General features: G+C 38.1%; 1 protein-coding gene across 1 annotated transcript in view; it reads left to right on the top strand.

Moving 5' to 3' along the window:
• LOC128638201 (bile salt export pump-like) overlaps positions 1–17,050 on the top strand; it is a 192,392-nt gene that overhangs the window by 82,634 nt on the left and 92,708 nt on the right. The window contains exons 15-16 of the mRNA XM_053690063.1: positions 11,013–11,193; positions 16,252–16,324. Of these exons, the coding sequence (XP_053546038.1) occupies positions 11,013–11,193; positions 16,252–16,324 (254 nt within the window). The remainder of the gene's footprint in view (positions 1–11,012; positions 11,194–16,251; positions 16,325–17,050) is intronic.

Raw genomic sequence — 17,050 nt, 5'->3', positions numbered from 1 at the left:
TACAAGATATGTAAAAACGGACAAATCATAAATGCTCATTTCCCCTTTGCAATTCAGAATTTGTTTTATAATATTATATGATCGTCTTCCTATATCTCTCTTATTGAAACGATACAATATTGCAAGTGCACAGTGCAATGAGGATAAACAAAAGTGAATGAAATAAAATATATGCTCATATGCCATTTACACCTCAAGTTTGTTTCACAATTTTGTATGGATATGCTTATGCGGTTATTTGATTTTTTCAAAAGCATAGTGCACAATCACTGCTACAAACTGCTACTAGATATCGACAAACGATAAATGCTCAATACCCCTATGCAGATGTGAAATTTATTTTGTAGCATTATATGATCGTCTTCCTGCAACCCTTATTAAAAAGAAACATAACTACTCCTAAATATTGCGTGAAGATAATCCGCTTATAAGTGCTCAAAAAATATATTTTTTGCTCCTAAAAATTTATTGTCCAAATTTAAATAATTGGATATATTTAAAATGATCCTGCCCCCAGTTTTGCAAATCTATTTATGGGTTATTTTGAGGAAAAATACATTTATAACTCAAACTGGTGGGGCAGCCTGGTGTTCTATGGCCGCTACATTGATGATCTTATATTTGTTTTTAAGGGGACTGTAGAAGAGGCACATTTGTTTAGTTCATATTTGAATGAGAATGAGATGGGCATTCAATTCACTTCCAATGTACAACCAGATACTATTGAATTTTTGGATTTGACTTTGACTTGGGATAAAGACTATAATGTTTGCACTAGCACTTATTTCAAAACAGTCAATTGCAATAATTTTTTACATTATAAAAGCAATCACTACTTACAATGGAAAAACAATATTCCATTCAGTCAATTTTGTCGTATTAAAAGAAATTGCAGCTCTGATGATAAATTTCATGAACAATCTCAAATTCTAATAGAACGATTTAAGGAAAAAGGGTATCCTTCTGAAATTATAAATAATGGGTACATTAAAGCCTGTAGGATAGACAGGTCCACTATATTAGATCCTCAAAAGAAGAGAGTACAGAAAAATAACAGGAATAAACCCACTAATGGTATAGAACAACCTTTGTTCGTTACCCAATATAATTCTAACTATAAGATGATTAGGAAGACATTACAGAAACATTGGCCAATTCTACTTAGAGACCCTATACTAAAAAGAAATGTAAGTACCCAACCCAACATAGTTTTTAGAAGAGCTCCGAACTTGAAACAATCCCTGGCCCCCAGTAAGGTGGTGATCTCGAAAAAGGCCATTAAGAATACGTGTAGTATTGGAACAAACAACAGAGGCACATATAAGTGTAGAAAATCTAGATGCCACATGTGCCATTCTATAACTCACAGCGCAAAAAGTATCAAAGCCCACACAACTGGGGAAGTATTCCAAATTAAAGAACATCTAAATTGCAGTTCTAGATTTGTTATTTACGTGTTATCCTGCAAATGTGGGGTACAGTACCTGGGGCGTACTACAGGTAATATACGTACCATATGGAGTGAACATCATAGAAATGTTAGAAAGAAATCAGATAAGCACAGTGTATCCAGACACTACATCCAAGAACACAATGGGGAACCATGTAGTTTTAGAATTACACCTTTGGAAACAATACCTTGCTCTAACAGCTATAACAGATTCAATAAGTTGCATCAAAGAGAGACTTATTGGATCCATAAATTTGGTTCCCTGTTTCCTGATGGACTTAATGAAGTGATAGATTCTGCAGCTTTTTGAGAGCCAATGTATCATATTGGTTTGGCTAGTGTGTATAGTGATGTAAGGAGACGATTGTTTGTTTAGTAAGTGACTAATTATGTCAGGGTACACTCAATACATGTGTATTGATGTTAAAATAGACATTTAGTACATCCATATGGGTTTATTACAAACCTACTACATACGAGATCATATATTTAGTTTTCATTATATTTGTAGCACTGTCTGAGTTAAGATCAAGATTATATTATTATCTTTAGGATTATGTTGCACATAAATATATATTTACAGGAGCACTAATTATGAAATATAGCTATTGATCATTATCATTTGCATTGGTATTAATCAGTTCATATATGTAGTCAGATATAGCCTACTAATATATAGATAGGGAGATCAATAAACCTTAGGTACATATTATTATTGTTTGACATATTAGTCATTATACATACCACATTATTATTAGTTTATGTCACTCAATATATGTTAGTCATAGTTCATATTTATATTTGATTATATGTAGTTCATAATATCCACAAGTATGGGACCACACATCACGTTAGTATATTATTGCACGTAAATTTTAATATTTATTTGTTATATATATAATATTAACCTTATATCATTTGATATTTATATATGATATTGTTTGTACTTATTTTTATAATGGTATTTTCACATCAAAGTTATATTTTTATTTCATTATTAGAGCCAACTAATTATGGCACAGATTTTAAATAGTTATGAGGGACAACATTATAAAATAGATATTAATCACTGAGGCCTAGATTTGGAGTTCGGCGGTAGCCGTCAAAACCAGCGTTAGAGGCTCCTAACGCTGTTTTTGGCCGCCCGCTGGTATTTGGAGTCAGTGATTAAAGGGTCTAACACTCACTTTTCAGCCGCGACTTTTCCATACCGCAGATCCCCCTACGCCATTTGCGTAGCCTATCTTTTCAATGGGATCTTTCTAACGCTGGTATTTAGAGTCGTTTCTGAAGTGAGCGTTAGAGCTCTAACGACAAGATTCCAGCCGCCTGAAAATAGCAGGAGTTAAGAGCTTTCTGGCTAACGCCGGTTTATAAAGCTCTTAACTACTGTACCCTAAAGTACACTAACACCCATAAACTACCTATGTACCCCTAAACCGAGCTCCCCCCACATCGCCGCCACTCGATTAAAATTTTTAACCCCTAATCTGCCGACCGCCACCTACGTTATACTTATGTACCCCTAATCTGCTACCCCTAACACCGCCGACCCCTATATTATATTTATTAACCACTAACCTGCCCCCCACAACATCGCCGCCAGCTACTTAAAATAATTAACCCCTAATCTTCCGACCGCAAAGCGTCGCCACCTACGTTATCCCTATGTACCCCTAATCTGCTACCCCTAACACCGCCGACCCCTATATTATATTTATTAACCCCTAATCTGCCCCCCACAACGTCGCCGACACCTGCCTACACTTATTAACTCCTAATCTACCGAGCGGACCTGAGCGCTACTATAATAAAGTTATTAACCCCTAATCCGCCTCACTAACCCTATCATAAATAGTATTAACCCCTAATCTGCCCTCCCTAACATCGCCGACACCTACCTTCAATTATTAACCCCTAATCTTCCGATCGGAGCTTACCGCTATTCTAATAAATGTATTAACCCCTAAAGCTAAGTCTAACCCTAACACTAACACCCCCCTAAGTTAAATATAATTTTTATCTAACGAAATAAATTAACTCTTATTAAATAAATGATTCCTATTTAAAGCTAAATACTTACCTGTAAAATAAACCCTAATATAGCTACAATATAAATTATAATTATATTATAGCTATTTTAGGATTAATATTATTTTACAGGCAACTTTGTAATTATTTTAACCAGGTACAATAGCTATTAAATAGTTAAGAACTATTTAATAGTTACCTAGTTAAAATAATAACAAATTTACCTGTAAAATAAATCCTAACCTAAGATATAATTAAACCTAACACTACCCTATCAATAAAATAATTAAATAAACTACCTACAATTACCTACAATTAACCTAACACTACACTATCAATAAATTAATTAAACACAATTCCTACAAATAAATACAATTAAATAAACTAGCTAAAGTACAAAAAATAAAAAAGAACTAAGTTACAGAAAATAAAAAAATATTTACAAACATAAGAAAAATATTACAACAATTTTAAACTAATTACACCTACTCTAAGCCCCCTAATAAAATAACAAAGCCCCCCAAAATAAAAAATTCCCTACCCTATTCTAAATTAAAAAAGTTACAAGCTCTTTTACCTTACCAGCCCTGAACAGGGCCCTTTGCGGGGCATGCCCCAAGAATTTCAGCTCTTTTGCCTGTAAAAAAAAACATACAATACCCCCCCCCAACATTACAACCCACCACCCACATACCCCTAATCTAACCCAAACCCCCCTTAAATAAACCTAACACTAATCCCCTGAAGATCTTCCTACCTTGTCTTCACCATCCAGGTATCACCGATCCGTCCTGGCTCCAAGATCTTCATCCAACCCAAGCGGGGGTTGGCGATCCATAATCCGGTGCTGAAGAGGTCCAGAAGAGGCTCCAAAGTCTTCCTCCTATCCGGCAAGAAGAGGACATCCGGACCGGCAAACATCTTCTCCAAGCGGCATCTTCGATCTTCTTCCATCCGAGCGAAGTGGCAGGATCCTGAAGACCTCCAGCGCGGAACATCCATCCGGACCGACGACTGAACGACGAATGACTGTTCCTTTAAGGGACGTCATCCAAGATGGCGTCCCTCGAATTCCGATTGGCTGATAGGATTCTATCAGCCAATCGGAATTAAGGTAGGAATTTTCTGATTGGCTGATGGAATCAGCCAATCAGAATCTAGTTCAATCCGATTGGCCGATCCAATCAGCCAATCAGATTGAGCTCGCATTCTATTGGCTGATCGGAACAGCCAATAGAATGCGAGCTCAATCTGATTGGCTGATTGGATCAGCCAATCGGATTGAACTTGATTCTGATTGGCTGATTCCATCAGCCAATCAGAAAATTCCTACCTTAATTCCGTTTGGCTGATAGAATCCTATCAGCCAATCGGAATTCGAGGGACGCCATCTTGGATGACGTCCCTTAAAGGAACAGTCATTCGTCGTTCAGTCGTCGTCCGGATGGATGTTCCGCGCTGGAGGTCTTCAGGATCCTGCCACTTCGCTCCGGATGGAAGAAGATCGAAGATGCCGCTTGGAGAAGATGTTTGCCGGTCCGGATGTCCTCTTCTTGCCGGATAGGAGGAAGACTTTGGAGCCTCTTCTGGACCTCTTCAGCACCGGATTATGGATCGCCAACCCCCGCTTGGGTTGGATGAAGATCTTGGAGCCAGGACGGATCGGTGATACCTGGATGGTGAAGACAAGGTAGGAAGATCTTCAGGGGATTAGTGTTAGGTTTATTTAAGGGGGGTTTGGGTTAGATTAGGGTATGTGGGTGGTGGGTTGTAATGTTGGGGGGGGTATTGTGTTTTTTTTTACAGGCAAAAGAGCTGAACTTCTTGGGGCATGCCCGCAAAGGGCCCTGTTCAGGGCTGGTAAGGTAAAAGAGCTTGTAACTTTTTTAATTTAGAATAGGGTAGGGAATTTTTTATTTTGGGGGGCTTTGTTATTTTATTAGGGGGCTTAGAGTAGGTGTAATTAGTTTAAAATTGTTGTAATATTTTTCTTATGTTTGTAAATATTTTTTTATTTTCTGTAACTTAGTTCTTTTTATTTTTTACTTTAGCTAGTTTATTTAATTGTATTTATTTGTAGGAATTGTGTTTAATTAATTTATTGATAGTGTAGTGTTAGGGTAATTGTAGGTAATTGTAGGTAGTTTATTTAATTATTTTATTGATAGGGTAGTGTTAGGTTTAATTATAACTTAGGTTAGGATTTATTTTACAGGTAAATTTGTTATTATTTTAACTAGGTAACTATTAAATAGTTCTTAACTATTTAATAGCTATTGTACCTGGTTAAAATAATTACAAAGTTGCCTGTAAAATAAATATTAATCCTAAAATAGCTATAATATAATTATAATTTATATTGTAGCTATATTAGGATTTATTTTACAGGTAAGTATTTAGCTTTAAATAGGAATCATTTATTTAATAAGAGTTAATTTATTTCGTTAGATAAAAATTATATTTAACTTAGGGGTGTGTTAGTGTTAGGGTTAGACTTAGCTTTAGGGGTTAATCCATTTATTAGAATAGCGGTGAGCTCCGATCGGAAGATTAGGGTTAATAATTGAAGGTAGGTGTCGGCGATGTTAGGGAGGGCAGATTAGGGGTTAATACTATTTATGATAGGGTTAGTGAGGCGGATTAGGGGTTAATAACTTTATTATAGTAGCGCTCAGGTCCGCTCGGCAGATTAGGGTTAATAAGTGTAGGCAGGTGTCGGCGACGTTGAGGGGGCAGATTAGGGGTTAATAAATATAATATAGGGGTCGGCGATGTTAGGGCAGCAGATTAGGGGTACATAGGGATAACGTAGGTTGCGGCGGTTTACGGATCGGCAGATTAGGGGTTTAAAAAAATATGCAGGGGTCAGCGATAGCGGGGGCGGCAGATTAGGGGTTAATAAGTGTAAGGTTAGGGTCTTTAGACTCGGGGTACATGTTAGAGTATTAGGTGCAGACTTAGGAAGTGTTTCCCCATAGGAAACAATGGGGCTGCTTTAGGAGCTGAACGCTGCTTTTTGCAGGTGTTAGTTTTTTTTTCAGCTCAAACAGCCCCATTGTTTCCTATGGGGGAATCGTGCACGAGCACGTTTTTGAGGCCGGCCGCGTCCGTAAGCAACTCTGGTATCGAGAGTTGCATTTGCGGTAAAAATGCTCTACGCTCCTTTTTTGGAGCCTAACGCAGCATTTGTTTGAACTCTCGATACCAGAGTTAAATTTATGGTGCGGCCAGAAAAAAGCCCGCGGAGCGTTAACAGCCCTTTTACCGCCGAACTCCAAATCTAGGCCTAAGAGTATATGAGCACATAGTATTTATTTTATTGCACAAAGTACTTATAATGTGCATTGTTAAACGAATTTTGTCATTTAGAATTCGGTGCACTCAACATATTAATATTACATTAAATTCACAAGTGAATGCACACAGTACTGGCAAATTATATTGTTATATAAAGTTATCAGAAGTGGGTGCACAAAATACCTTTAACCAGGATCATTTTAAATATATCCAATTATTTAAATTTGGACAATAAATTTTTAGGAGCAAAAAATATATTTTTTGAGCACTTATAAGCGGATTATCTTCACGCAATATTTAGCAGTAGTTATGTTTCTTTTTAGTAAGGTTACAGGAAGACGATCATATAATGCTACAAAATAAATTTCACATCTGCATAGGGGTATTGAGCATTTATCGTTTGTCGATATCTAGTAGCAGTTTGTAGCAGTGATTGTGCACTATGCTTTTGAAAAAATCAAATAACCGCATAAGCATATCCATACAAAATTGTGAAACAAACTTGAGGTGTAAATGGCATATGAGCATATATTTTATTTCATTCACTTTTGTTTATCCTCATTGCACTGTGCACTTGCAATATTGTATCGTTTCATCAATAAGAGAGATATAGGAAGACGATCATATAATATTATAAAACAAATTCTGAATTGCAAAGGGGAAATGAGCATTTATGATTTGTCCGTTTTTACATATCTTGTAGCATCTGTGCATCATATTTTTAAAAATCGGTATCACCGCATAAACATAATTATAAAAAGTGGTTAAACAAACTTGAGCAGCAAATGGCATATGAGCACATATCCTATTTCTTAGTCTCACTTATAAAGTAGGCACCATGTACTTTCATCCGTATTACTGTTTAGACACAACCATTTATAATGGTTAGATTGTGATATAGGTTGAGGATGTAATAACTCCTAATTTAAGACTAATAGCTTAGCAGCTTATAGGAACATTTATATATGATCAATACACTTAAATATTAGAATGTCGTTTGATTGGATGGTCTATATATATTTTACTATATATTTGGTTTAATCATCTATCTGGTTGTGCTTTGGAGATGAATATATGTTTTTACGGCCGAGGTATATCAGGGTTGACAGTCCTGTTCTCGTATTGTCAATATGAACTATAATGCTTGCAACAAAAGCCAAATACATACACCTGCTCTAGTAATCGTATAGAGGTAGAGTAAACACACGCTAATTATAAATATAGATTGGCTGTGTGAAAGCAGGTGGATTAGCGATTGGAGCAAATGTAACTTTTAATTATAATATGCTATGTTGTATTAACATTCCGTTTGGACATGATGGATATATTATGTTATATGTATATTAGGTGAAAGGTTGTGTTAATATGATAACAACTTGTGGGCTTGAGAATGACATTCACTCATTGGACAGCCTGTACACACCCCTCAGTAAAGGAAGGGAGGGAACAGTTAAGGTTAGTAATGAGCAGCATTATATAGCCGGGCTAAAAGTATGTGTTTATTATGCCTGAGGAAACGGCCAAGTGAGCCGAGAAACGCGTAGCAAATATCATTGTTACACATTGTCCACCTACTTGTATTGTAAGGATTTTGGTTTTACTAATGATTAAAGAGTTGTTTTTTATCATTGTCTGACATCTTTGACAAGTGAGGTTCTCATTACCAAGCCGCTGCTAATTGAAGTTCTGTTATCCTGATATGCTGTGAGGAGCCAGTGGGTCAGTCTTCATCCACACCTGTAAGGAAGAGCATACCGTAGGGAGCAAGCTGGTTTGCTCTGATAACCAGTCTATTTCCACAAGCACACTGGTGTGCTCTGCGAAAGTGTGAGTACCCTGGAAATAGAATACTGCTGTGTGGGGTTTATTGAGCTGTGGATACACACAATGGTCGCTCTTGTTTGTGTTTAAACCTGCACAGATTGGCTTCTATCCGTGAGAAGAAGGAATTTGGCTCTGCCATTAGGGAGAGTCCATTGCTGACGGTTAAGAAGAATCTTGAACTTTTGGTAAAATCAAAAGACTGTACATTATATAGTGGACTTTTACACTGGGACATTCGTTTTAATGAGGTGCCATTATCCATTTGAATCAACTAATTTTATTTGTTTTTTAACATTCTTTATATTTGGTGATCATTTTTAGTTATACTAGCGCCCTCTGGTGTTTTTAATGCACTGTTTTTAGGATTCTAATTTACATTACTTTTAGAGTATATGTCTTGAGAGGTGCAGCTTTAGTTAATTTTATATGTGGTTGGTTATTTTTCTCTGATCACTGTATCATATAGATAGTACTATAATTAAGAACACACAACATTGTTAAGGGTTCTTTAGTCAAATTGTATCAAGTTCATACTAACACGGGCTCCATAAACTAAAGGTATATTTTTTAAGTTGCACTTTAGCGCCCTCTAGTGATTATATATCACATATTTGTTCTTTTCAAGTATAATTGTAGATGTTTTTGTTAGTACTACTCCAAATACCATGCTCCTCATCATGTACATGAATGTTTGATATTAAAGTATGTTGTATTGCAATTACATATAATTCTGGTGTGTGGGATGTTACTCACCAGCATGATGTGCTGTGGTTGCAACCCCTGAGTCACGAACCCCTGGAAGACTGCTGTGATACTCATGGACCTTTGTATCATCTCCTGCCAGGTGTTGTACTCCATTTCCAGGGCTGCCCCACTACCTGTTCCCTTCTGGTGGACAGCTTCCTGCCCCATCTTCTCTTTGACCCACCTCTTAAATCATTCCACCTCTTTTTCAGGCCCTCTACAGTCCTCCTCTGCAGGGCCAAACTGTTGATGGCATCCTCTGCCGCCATTTTTTGGCACTGCCTTTGCCCTTCTCCTGCCCGAAGAGGTCACTGTAGTTGTCCATGATGGACTGGACTAGGGCAACATTTTCACCAGATGAGAAGTTTGGACATCTCAGACTCTCATCCTCCATGGCCACTTGGCTTCCTCCCTGTGATGTCCCTGGCAGTGTGGGTTCCTCCCTATCCTCTCCCTCCTCCCACATTCTGTCCCCATGTGCACCCTCTGTCCCTCTCCTGGATGTGCCTGGTATCTGGGGCTCTTGGGCATCTCTCCACCCATCATCCCTTCTGGCTCTCCCTCTCCCCACTCCACTTACTTCCTGTTGGGAGCCCACTGCTCCGCCTGTCCTCTCCTATCCTCCTCTCCCTGCCACTCCTCTCCCCTCCTCCCCTCATCCCTCCCTCTCCCTGCCATCCTCACACTAATCACACTACACACACTCCCACTCACTCTCAGTTCAGTCACACACAATCACAACCAAACACTCAGCCTATCACACTGTAAAAATAAAATAAAATATGTCAGGTCTATAAAAAAAAAAGTGTGGTGTATTTGTATATGTATGTATGCAATGTGTGCAATATGTCAGAATATGTGTAAGTAAGTGTACAAGTTTACTCAATCCATCAATGTGACCTAACTAACTATTTATTCTGTTTGTGTCTCTCTCTCTCTCTACTCTCACTAATCCTCTACTCCTGGGCCGTGTTGTAGCTCAACAAACAATCCAAACACACGCAAGAAAATGGTGGCTGGGCAGGGCTATATATATGGAATTTGAATAGCGTAATTACGTGTCACATTTTTAGTTTAATTCCGGTTTCGTTTTTACGTGTGTTATCCTCATTTGCATAACATTACTCTTTATTGACACTTTACGCGGACATAATACTGGTGTAAGTTACTTGCGCTGACAGAAATGTGTGCGCACATTTCTGAAGATTGCCAGTTTGTCTTACTTATGCCAGTCTAGCATCTGACGGCGCCGTATATGCAATACCCCAATGTGCGAGGTGAAATTACAGGTTTCAGAAGTTACGCTGAAGCCTGCACCGTATATGTAATGTCCCCGTCAGTTTTCAACAATCTAATGGAATTTCCAACCAACAATTTTTTCAGAGTTAGATAAACCATAAACTCTAGAAACTTGTGCAAAAACTTAGCAACATATACAGTATATGTATGTATATATATATATATATATATATATATATATATATATATATATATATATATATATATATATATATACACACACACACCTGCAGTTTCACACCATGCAGTTACTGTATAAAATTAATTACTAGAAAGGTACCTTATTGTGTTCATCTAATATACTTTGTCATGTTCTATAAAATAATTATTTCAGGCTACGTTTAATGAAAAAAAATTATTTCTGTAGGTACGCAGTGGCAGAACAACCATTTCCATTGCTCACCGTCTGTCCACTGTACGAAACGCAGACATAATTGTTGGCTTTGATGGAGGAAGAGCCGTAGAAAGGGGAACACATGAGGAACTTTTGAAGATAAAGGGTGTTTACTTCACATTAGTCACACTTCAGAATCAAAATCCCTCTTCAGGTAAGGAATAGATGGATTTATATTTGGAGAAGGGAACATAAAAATTCATTTGCTACTAACTTTGAAAATATATGCATTATTTTTGTTTTTATTATTATTATTGTTAATATTTATTTTTATATCACCTCAACTTTCATACAAATACATAACAGACTAAACAAATTTAGTAGAGAAGGAGGAGGGCACTGCTCCAAAGAGCTTACAGTCTACATGTTGAAGGTGTAGAGACATAAGGTTTGGGGGTAGGTAGTTCACATGGATTTTAGTTGCAGCAGCGAGTCAAGGCCCGTTCAGTAGGATGAAAAACAGAGGAGAGATGATAAGCTTCTCTAAATAGGTGGGTTTTCAAAGAGTATCTGAAGCTATACAAGGTTGGAGACAGCAGGTAGAGGGTTCCAAAGGACAGGAGCAGCGTGTGAGAAGATTTGTACGTGAGCGATAATAGGAGTTTAAGACATAGGTCAGAGGTTGATTGAAGAGGAAGTGTCAGGGAGTATTTGGAGATGAGAGAGGAAATATTGTTGGGAGGCTGTTGAGTGCTTTATAGGTTAGGGTTAATACTTTAAACATGGAGTATAAATTACATTTGTTGCTTCTAAAATAGGATATTTTAAAATGTATTACAGCTTTTTTCAGGGTATTATGCCCATTAATAAAACTAATTTCTGTTTTCATGTGGATGGAGGCATACCCCTGCCCACCAATAGGACTGTGGGAGATTTGTTTATCAGTCAATGCACAGTCTTTCCTTAGGATTGAAGTGGGCTTTAAAATGACAGTAAACACCTTGAGATTTGTATGCCCCTTTTCATATAATTAAGCTCTGAAATTTGAGAATTTAAAAGGCACCCTACTGACCTCTTAAGGCTAACACTGCTACATATCCTTCCCTAATTGTATTTAACTGATAAATGCAAAACAATACATTTCCAACTAAATTTATGACTGTGGCTAGCCTTGTTGTCTGTGGACTAAAGCCCAGATTGGCTGCTCCTAATAAGGCAAATGGTGGAGGAGTTTAGCTACTGAAAAATAATCAAAGTAAAAAAGATGTTAATTTGTTTAAGAATGTTACGACTTGGCTGATATGTTATTACAGTATATAGCAGCACAGCCGAAATTAATTGTTATTATAAGGTGTTTACTGTCCATATAACATCCACTCTTATTTTGATAATCAATTTAAAAACTTATTTAAACTTTTTTCATCCAAAAAATATTTTTCAGCATATTTAAATGAAGCTGTCATATTTATCATGTAAAAAGTTTGAGATTAAAGGGAAATTAAACCCAAAAAATAAACAATTTTAAACAACTGTCAAATTTACTAGTATCTAATTTCCTTTGTTCTCTTGATAACTTTTGTTGAAAGGAATACATAGGTATGCTTAGGAGCAGCAATGCACTAATGGGACAAGCTGCTGATTAGTTTCTGCACATATACCTCTAGTCATTGGTTCACACAGATTGTTCAGTTAGCTTCCTGCAGGGAAATGCTGCTCTTTCAAGAAATAATAACAAACCGCTAGATTTAGAGTTCTGCGGCCAAAGGGGCGTTAGCTACGTGTGCTTTTTTCCCCCGCACCTTTTAAATACCGCTGGTATTTAGAGTTCACAGAAGGGCTGCGTTAGGCTCCAAAAAGGGAGCGTAGAGCATAATTTACCGCCACTGCAACTCTAAATATCAGCGGTGCTTACGGACGTGGCCAGCTTAAAAAACGTGCTTGTGCACGATTTCCCCATAGGAAACAATGGGGCCGTTGAGCTGAAAAAAAGTCTAACACCTGCAAAAAAGCAGCGTTCAGCTCCTAACGCAGCCCTATTGTTTCCCATTTGGAAACACTTCCTAAGTCTGCACCTAACACCCTAACATGAACCCCGAGTCTAAACACCCCTAACCTTACACTTATTAACCCCTAATCTGCCGCCCCCGCTATCGCTGACCCCTGCATATTATTTTTAACCCCTAATCTGCCGCTCCGTACACCGCCGCAACCTAGATTATCCCTAGTACCCCTAATCTGCTGCCCCTAACACCGCCGACCCCTATATTATATTTATTAACCCCTAATCTGCCGCCCCCAACGTCGCCGCCACCTAACTACACTTATTAACCCCTAATCTGCCGACCGGACCTCACCACAACTATAATAAAGTTATTAACCCCTAATCCGCCTCACTCCCGCCTCAATAACCCTATAATAAATAGTATTAACCCCTAATCTGCCCTCCCTAACATCACCAACACCTAACTTCAAGTATTAACCCCTAATCTGCCGACCGGACCTCGCCGCTACTCTAATAAATATATTAACCCCTAAAGCTAAGTCTAACCCTAACACTAACACCCCCCTAAGTTAAATATAATTTTTATCTAACAAAATAAATTAACTCTTATTAAATAAATTATTCCTATTTAAAGCTAAATACTTACCTGTAAAATAAACCCTAATATAGCTACAATATAAATTATAATTATATTGTAGCTATTTTAGGAATAATATTTATTTCACAGGCAACTTTTTATTTATTTTAACCAGGTACAAAAGCTATTAAATAGTTAATAACTATTTAATAGCTACCTAGTTAAAATAATTAAAAAATTACCCGTAAAATAAATCCTAACCTAAGTTACAATTAAACCTAACACTACACTATCAATAAATTAATTAAATAAAATACCTACAATTATCTACAATTAAACCTAACACTACACTATCAATAAATTAATTAAATACAAATACCTACAAATAAATACAATTAAATAAACTAACTAAAGTACAAAAAATAAAAAAAGCCAAGTTAACAAAAAATAAAAAAATAATTTACAAACATTAGAAAAGTATTACAACAATTTTAAGCTAATTACACCTACTCTAAGCCCCCTAATAAAATAACAAAGCCCCCCAAAATAAAAAAATGCCCTACCCTATTCTAAAATAAAGATCTTTTTACCTTACCAGCCTTAAAACTTAGGGCCTTTTGCGGGGCATGCCCCAAAGAATTCTGCTCTTTTGCCTGTAAAAAAAAAACATACAATACCCCCCCAACATTACAACCCACCACCCACATACCCCTAATCTAACCCAAACCCCCCTTAAATAAACCTAACACTAAGCCCCTGAAGATCTTCCTACCTTGTCTTCACCACGCCGGGTATCACCGATCCGTCCAGAGGAGGCTCCGAAGTCTTCATCCAAGCCCAAGCGGGGGCTGAAGAGATCCATCATCGGGCTGAAGAGGTCCATCATCTGGCTGAAGAGGTCCATCATCGGGCTGAAGAGGTCCATCATCGGGATGAAGAGTCCATAATCGGGCTGAAGAGGTCCATCATCGGGCTGAAGTCTTGATCCAAGCGGGGGCTGAAGAGATCCATCATCCGGCTGAAGTCTTCTATCAAGCGGCATCTTCAATCTTCTTTCTTCCGGATCCATCTTCATCCCGCCAACGCGGAACATCCATCCTGGCCGACGACTTCCCGACGAATGACAGTTCCTTTAAATGACATCATCCAAGATGGCGTCCCTCGAATTCCGATTGGCTGATAGGATTCTATCAGCCAATCGGAATTAAGGTAGGAAAATTCTGATTGGCTGATGGAATCAGCCAATCAGATTGAGCTCGCATTCTATTGGCTGTTCCGATCAGCCAATAGAATGCGAGCTCAATCTGATTGGCTGATTGGATCAGCCAATCGGATTGAACTTGAATCTGATTGGCTGATTCCATAAATTCCATAAATTATATTTAATTTAGGGGGGTGTTAGGGTTAGGGTTAGAATTAGCTTTAGGGGTTAATACATTTATTAGAGTAGCGTTGAGGTCCGTCGGCAGATTAGGGGTTAATACTTGAAGTTAGGTGTCGGTGATGTTAGGGAGGGCAGATTAGGGGTTAATACTATTTATTATAGGGTTATTGAGGCGGGAGTGAGGCGGATTAGGGATTAATACATTTATTATAGTAGCAGTGAGGTCCGGTCGGCAGATTAGGGGTTAATAATTGTAGGTAGGTAGCGGCGACGTTGCGGGCGGCAGATTAGGGGTTAATAAATATTATAGGGGTCGGCGGTGTTAGGGGCAGCAGATTAGGGGTACATAGGGATAACGTAGGTTGCGGCGGTGTGCGGTCGGCAGATTAGAGGTTAAAAAAGGTAATAGAGTGGGGGCGATGTGGGGGGACCTCGGTTTAGGGGTGCATAGGTAGTTTATGGGTGTTAGTGTACTTTAGAGCACAGTAGTAAGAGTTTTTATGAACCGGCGTTAGCCCAGAAAGCTCTTAACTCCTGGCTTTTTGCTGCGGCTGGAGTCTTGTCGTTAGATTTCTAACGCTTACTTCAGCCACGACTCTAAATACCGGCGTTAGAAAGATCCCATTGATAAAATACGATACGCAAATGGCGTAGGGATCTGCGGTATGGAAAGTTGCGGCTGGAAAGTGAGCATTAGACCCTTTCCTGACTGACTCTAAATACCAGCGGGCGCCAAAACCAGCGTTAGGAGCCCCTAACGCTGGTTTGACGGCTAACGCAGAACTCTAAATCTAGTGGAAAGAATTAAGTAAATTTGCTAATTGAAGTAAATTGGAAAGTTGTTTAAATTAAATGCTCTAGCTAAAACATGAAAGGAAAATATTTGGTTTCAATGCTACATTTTTACATTTATTTAGTATTTTCTGCCTTTAAGGACACTAAAATCAAAATACACTTTTATGATTCAGAAAGAGCATGTAGTTTTAAGACACTTCCCAATTTACTTCTATTATCACATTTTTGCCACAAAAAAATCTACTGCTAATTTGAAATTCAGAGTGCTATTGCATTGTCTATTGTCTACACTTGTTAATTATGCAATTCTATTGTATTGAGTGCCCTTAATGTATTTATTTATAAAATGTTTTACCAGGAAAAATACTTTAAGATTTCTCTTGTTTTCAAGTATGTCCTGTGATTTGCCAGCATATATATTGTTAATCATACATCTCTTATGTGCTTCATATGAAATAAATCAACTGATTTTTTTTCTTCTTTTATATATAACTATAATTTCCACCAGATTTAGAAAAGGCTACAAAGGAAGATCTTCCAAAAATAGAGCGAACCTTCAGCAAAGGAAGTTATCGTTCAAGTTTTAGGTTTGTGTTTAATATTACATATTTCTATATTAAGAACAACAATAATTTACTATTAAATATTCTCCAAATGTCTCCAAATAATTAATTCAAATCTATTATAATTAACTAGTCCTAAAGCCCGTTCACACGGGCCATTTTTTGCAGTACAAACGTCCCACCTCTTGCACTCTCTCCCTCCCCCCTCTCTTTTGCTCTCTCTCCCTCCTCTCTTTTGCGCTCTTCCCCCTCTCTTTTGAGCTCTCTCTCCCCCCTCTCTTTGCACTTGTTACACTCTCTCTCTCCCCCTCTCTTTTGATCTGTCTCTCTCCCCTCTCTTTTGCGCTCTCTCTCTCCCCCCTCTCTTTTTGCACTCTATCTCTCCCCCTCTCTTTTGCACTCTCTCTCTCACCCCCCTCTTTTGCACGCTCTCTCCCCCCTCTCTTTTGCGCTCTCTCCCCCTCTCTTTTTGCGCTCTCTCTCTCCCCCTCTCTTTGCACACTCTCTCTCCCCCCTCTCTTTTGCACTTTTGCGCTCTCCCCCCCCACTCTTTTGCTCTCTCTCTCCCCCCTCTCTTTTGCTCTCTTTCTCCCCCCTCTCTTTTCCTCTCTCTCTCCCCTTATTTGCTCTTTCTCTCTCTCCCCTCTCTTTTTCTCTCTTTCTACATCCCTCTCTATTGCTCTCTCTCCCCCCTCACTTTTGCTCTCTCTCCCCTCTCTTTTGCTCTCTCTCTCTCTCTCTTCTCCCCCT

This window comes from Bombina bombina, chromosome 1, assembly GCF_027579735.1.
Source record: "Bombina bombina isolate aBomBom1 chromosome 1, aBomBom1.pri, whole genome shotgun sequence".
Lineage (NCBI taxonomy): Eukaryota > Metazoa > Chordata > Amphibia > Anura > Bombinatoridae > Bombina > Bombina bombina.
This window is presented reverse-complemented; position numbering and strand designations above follow the sequence as displayed.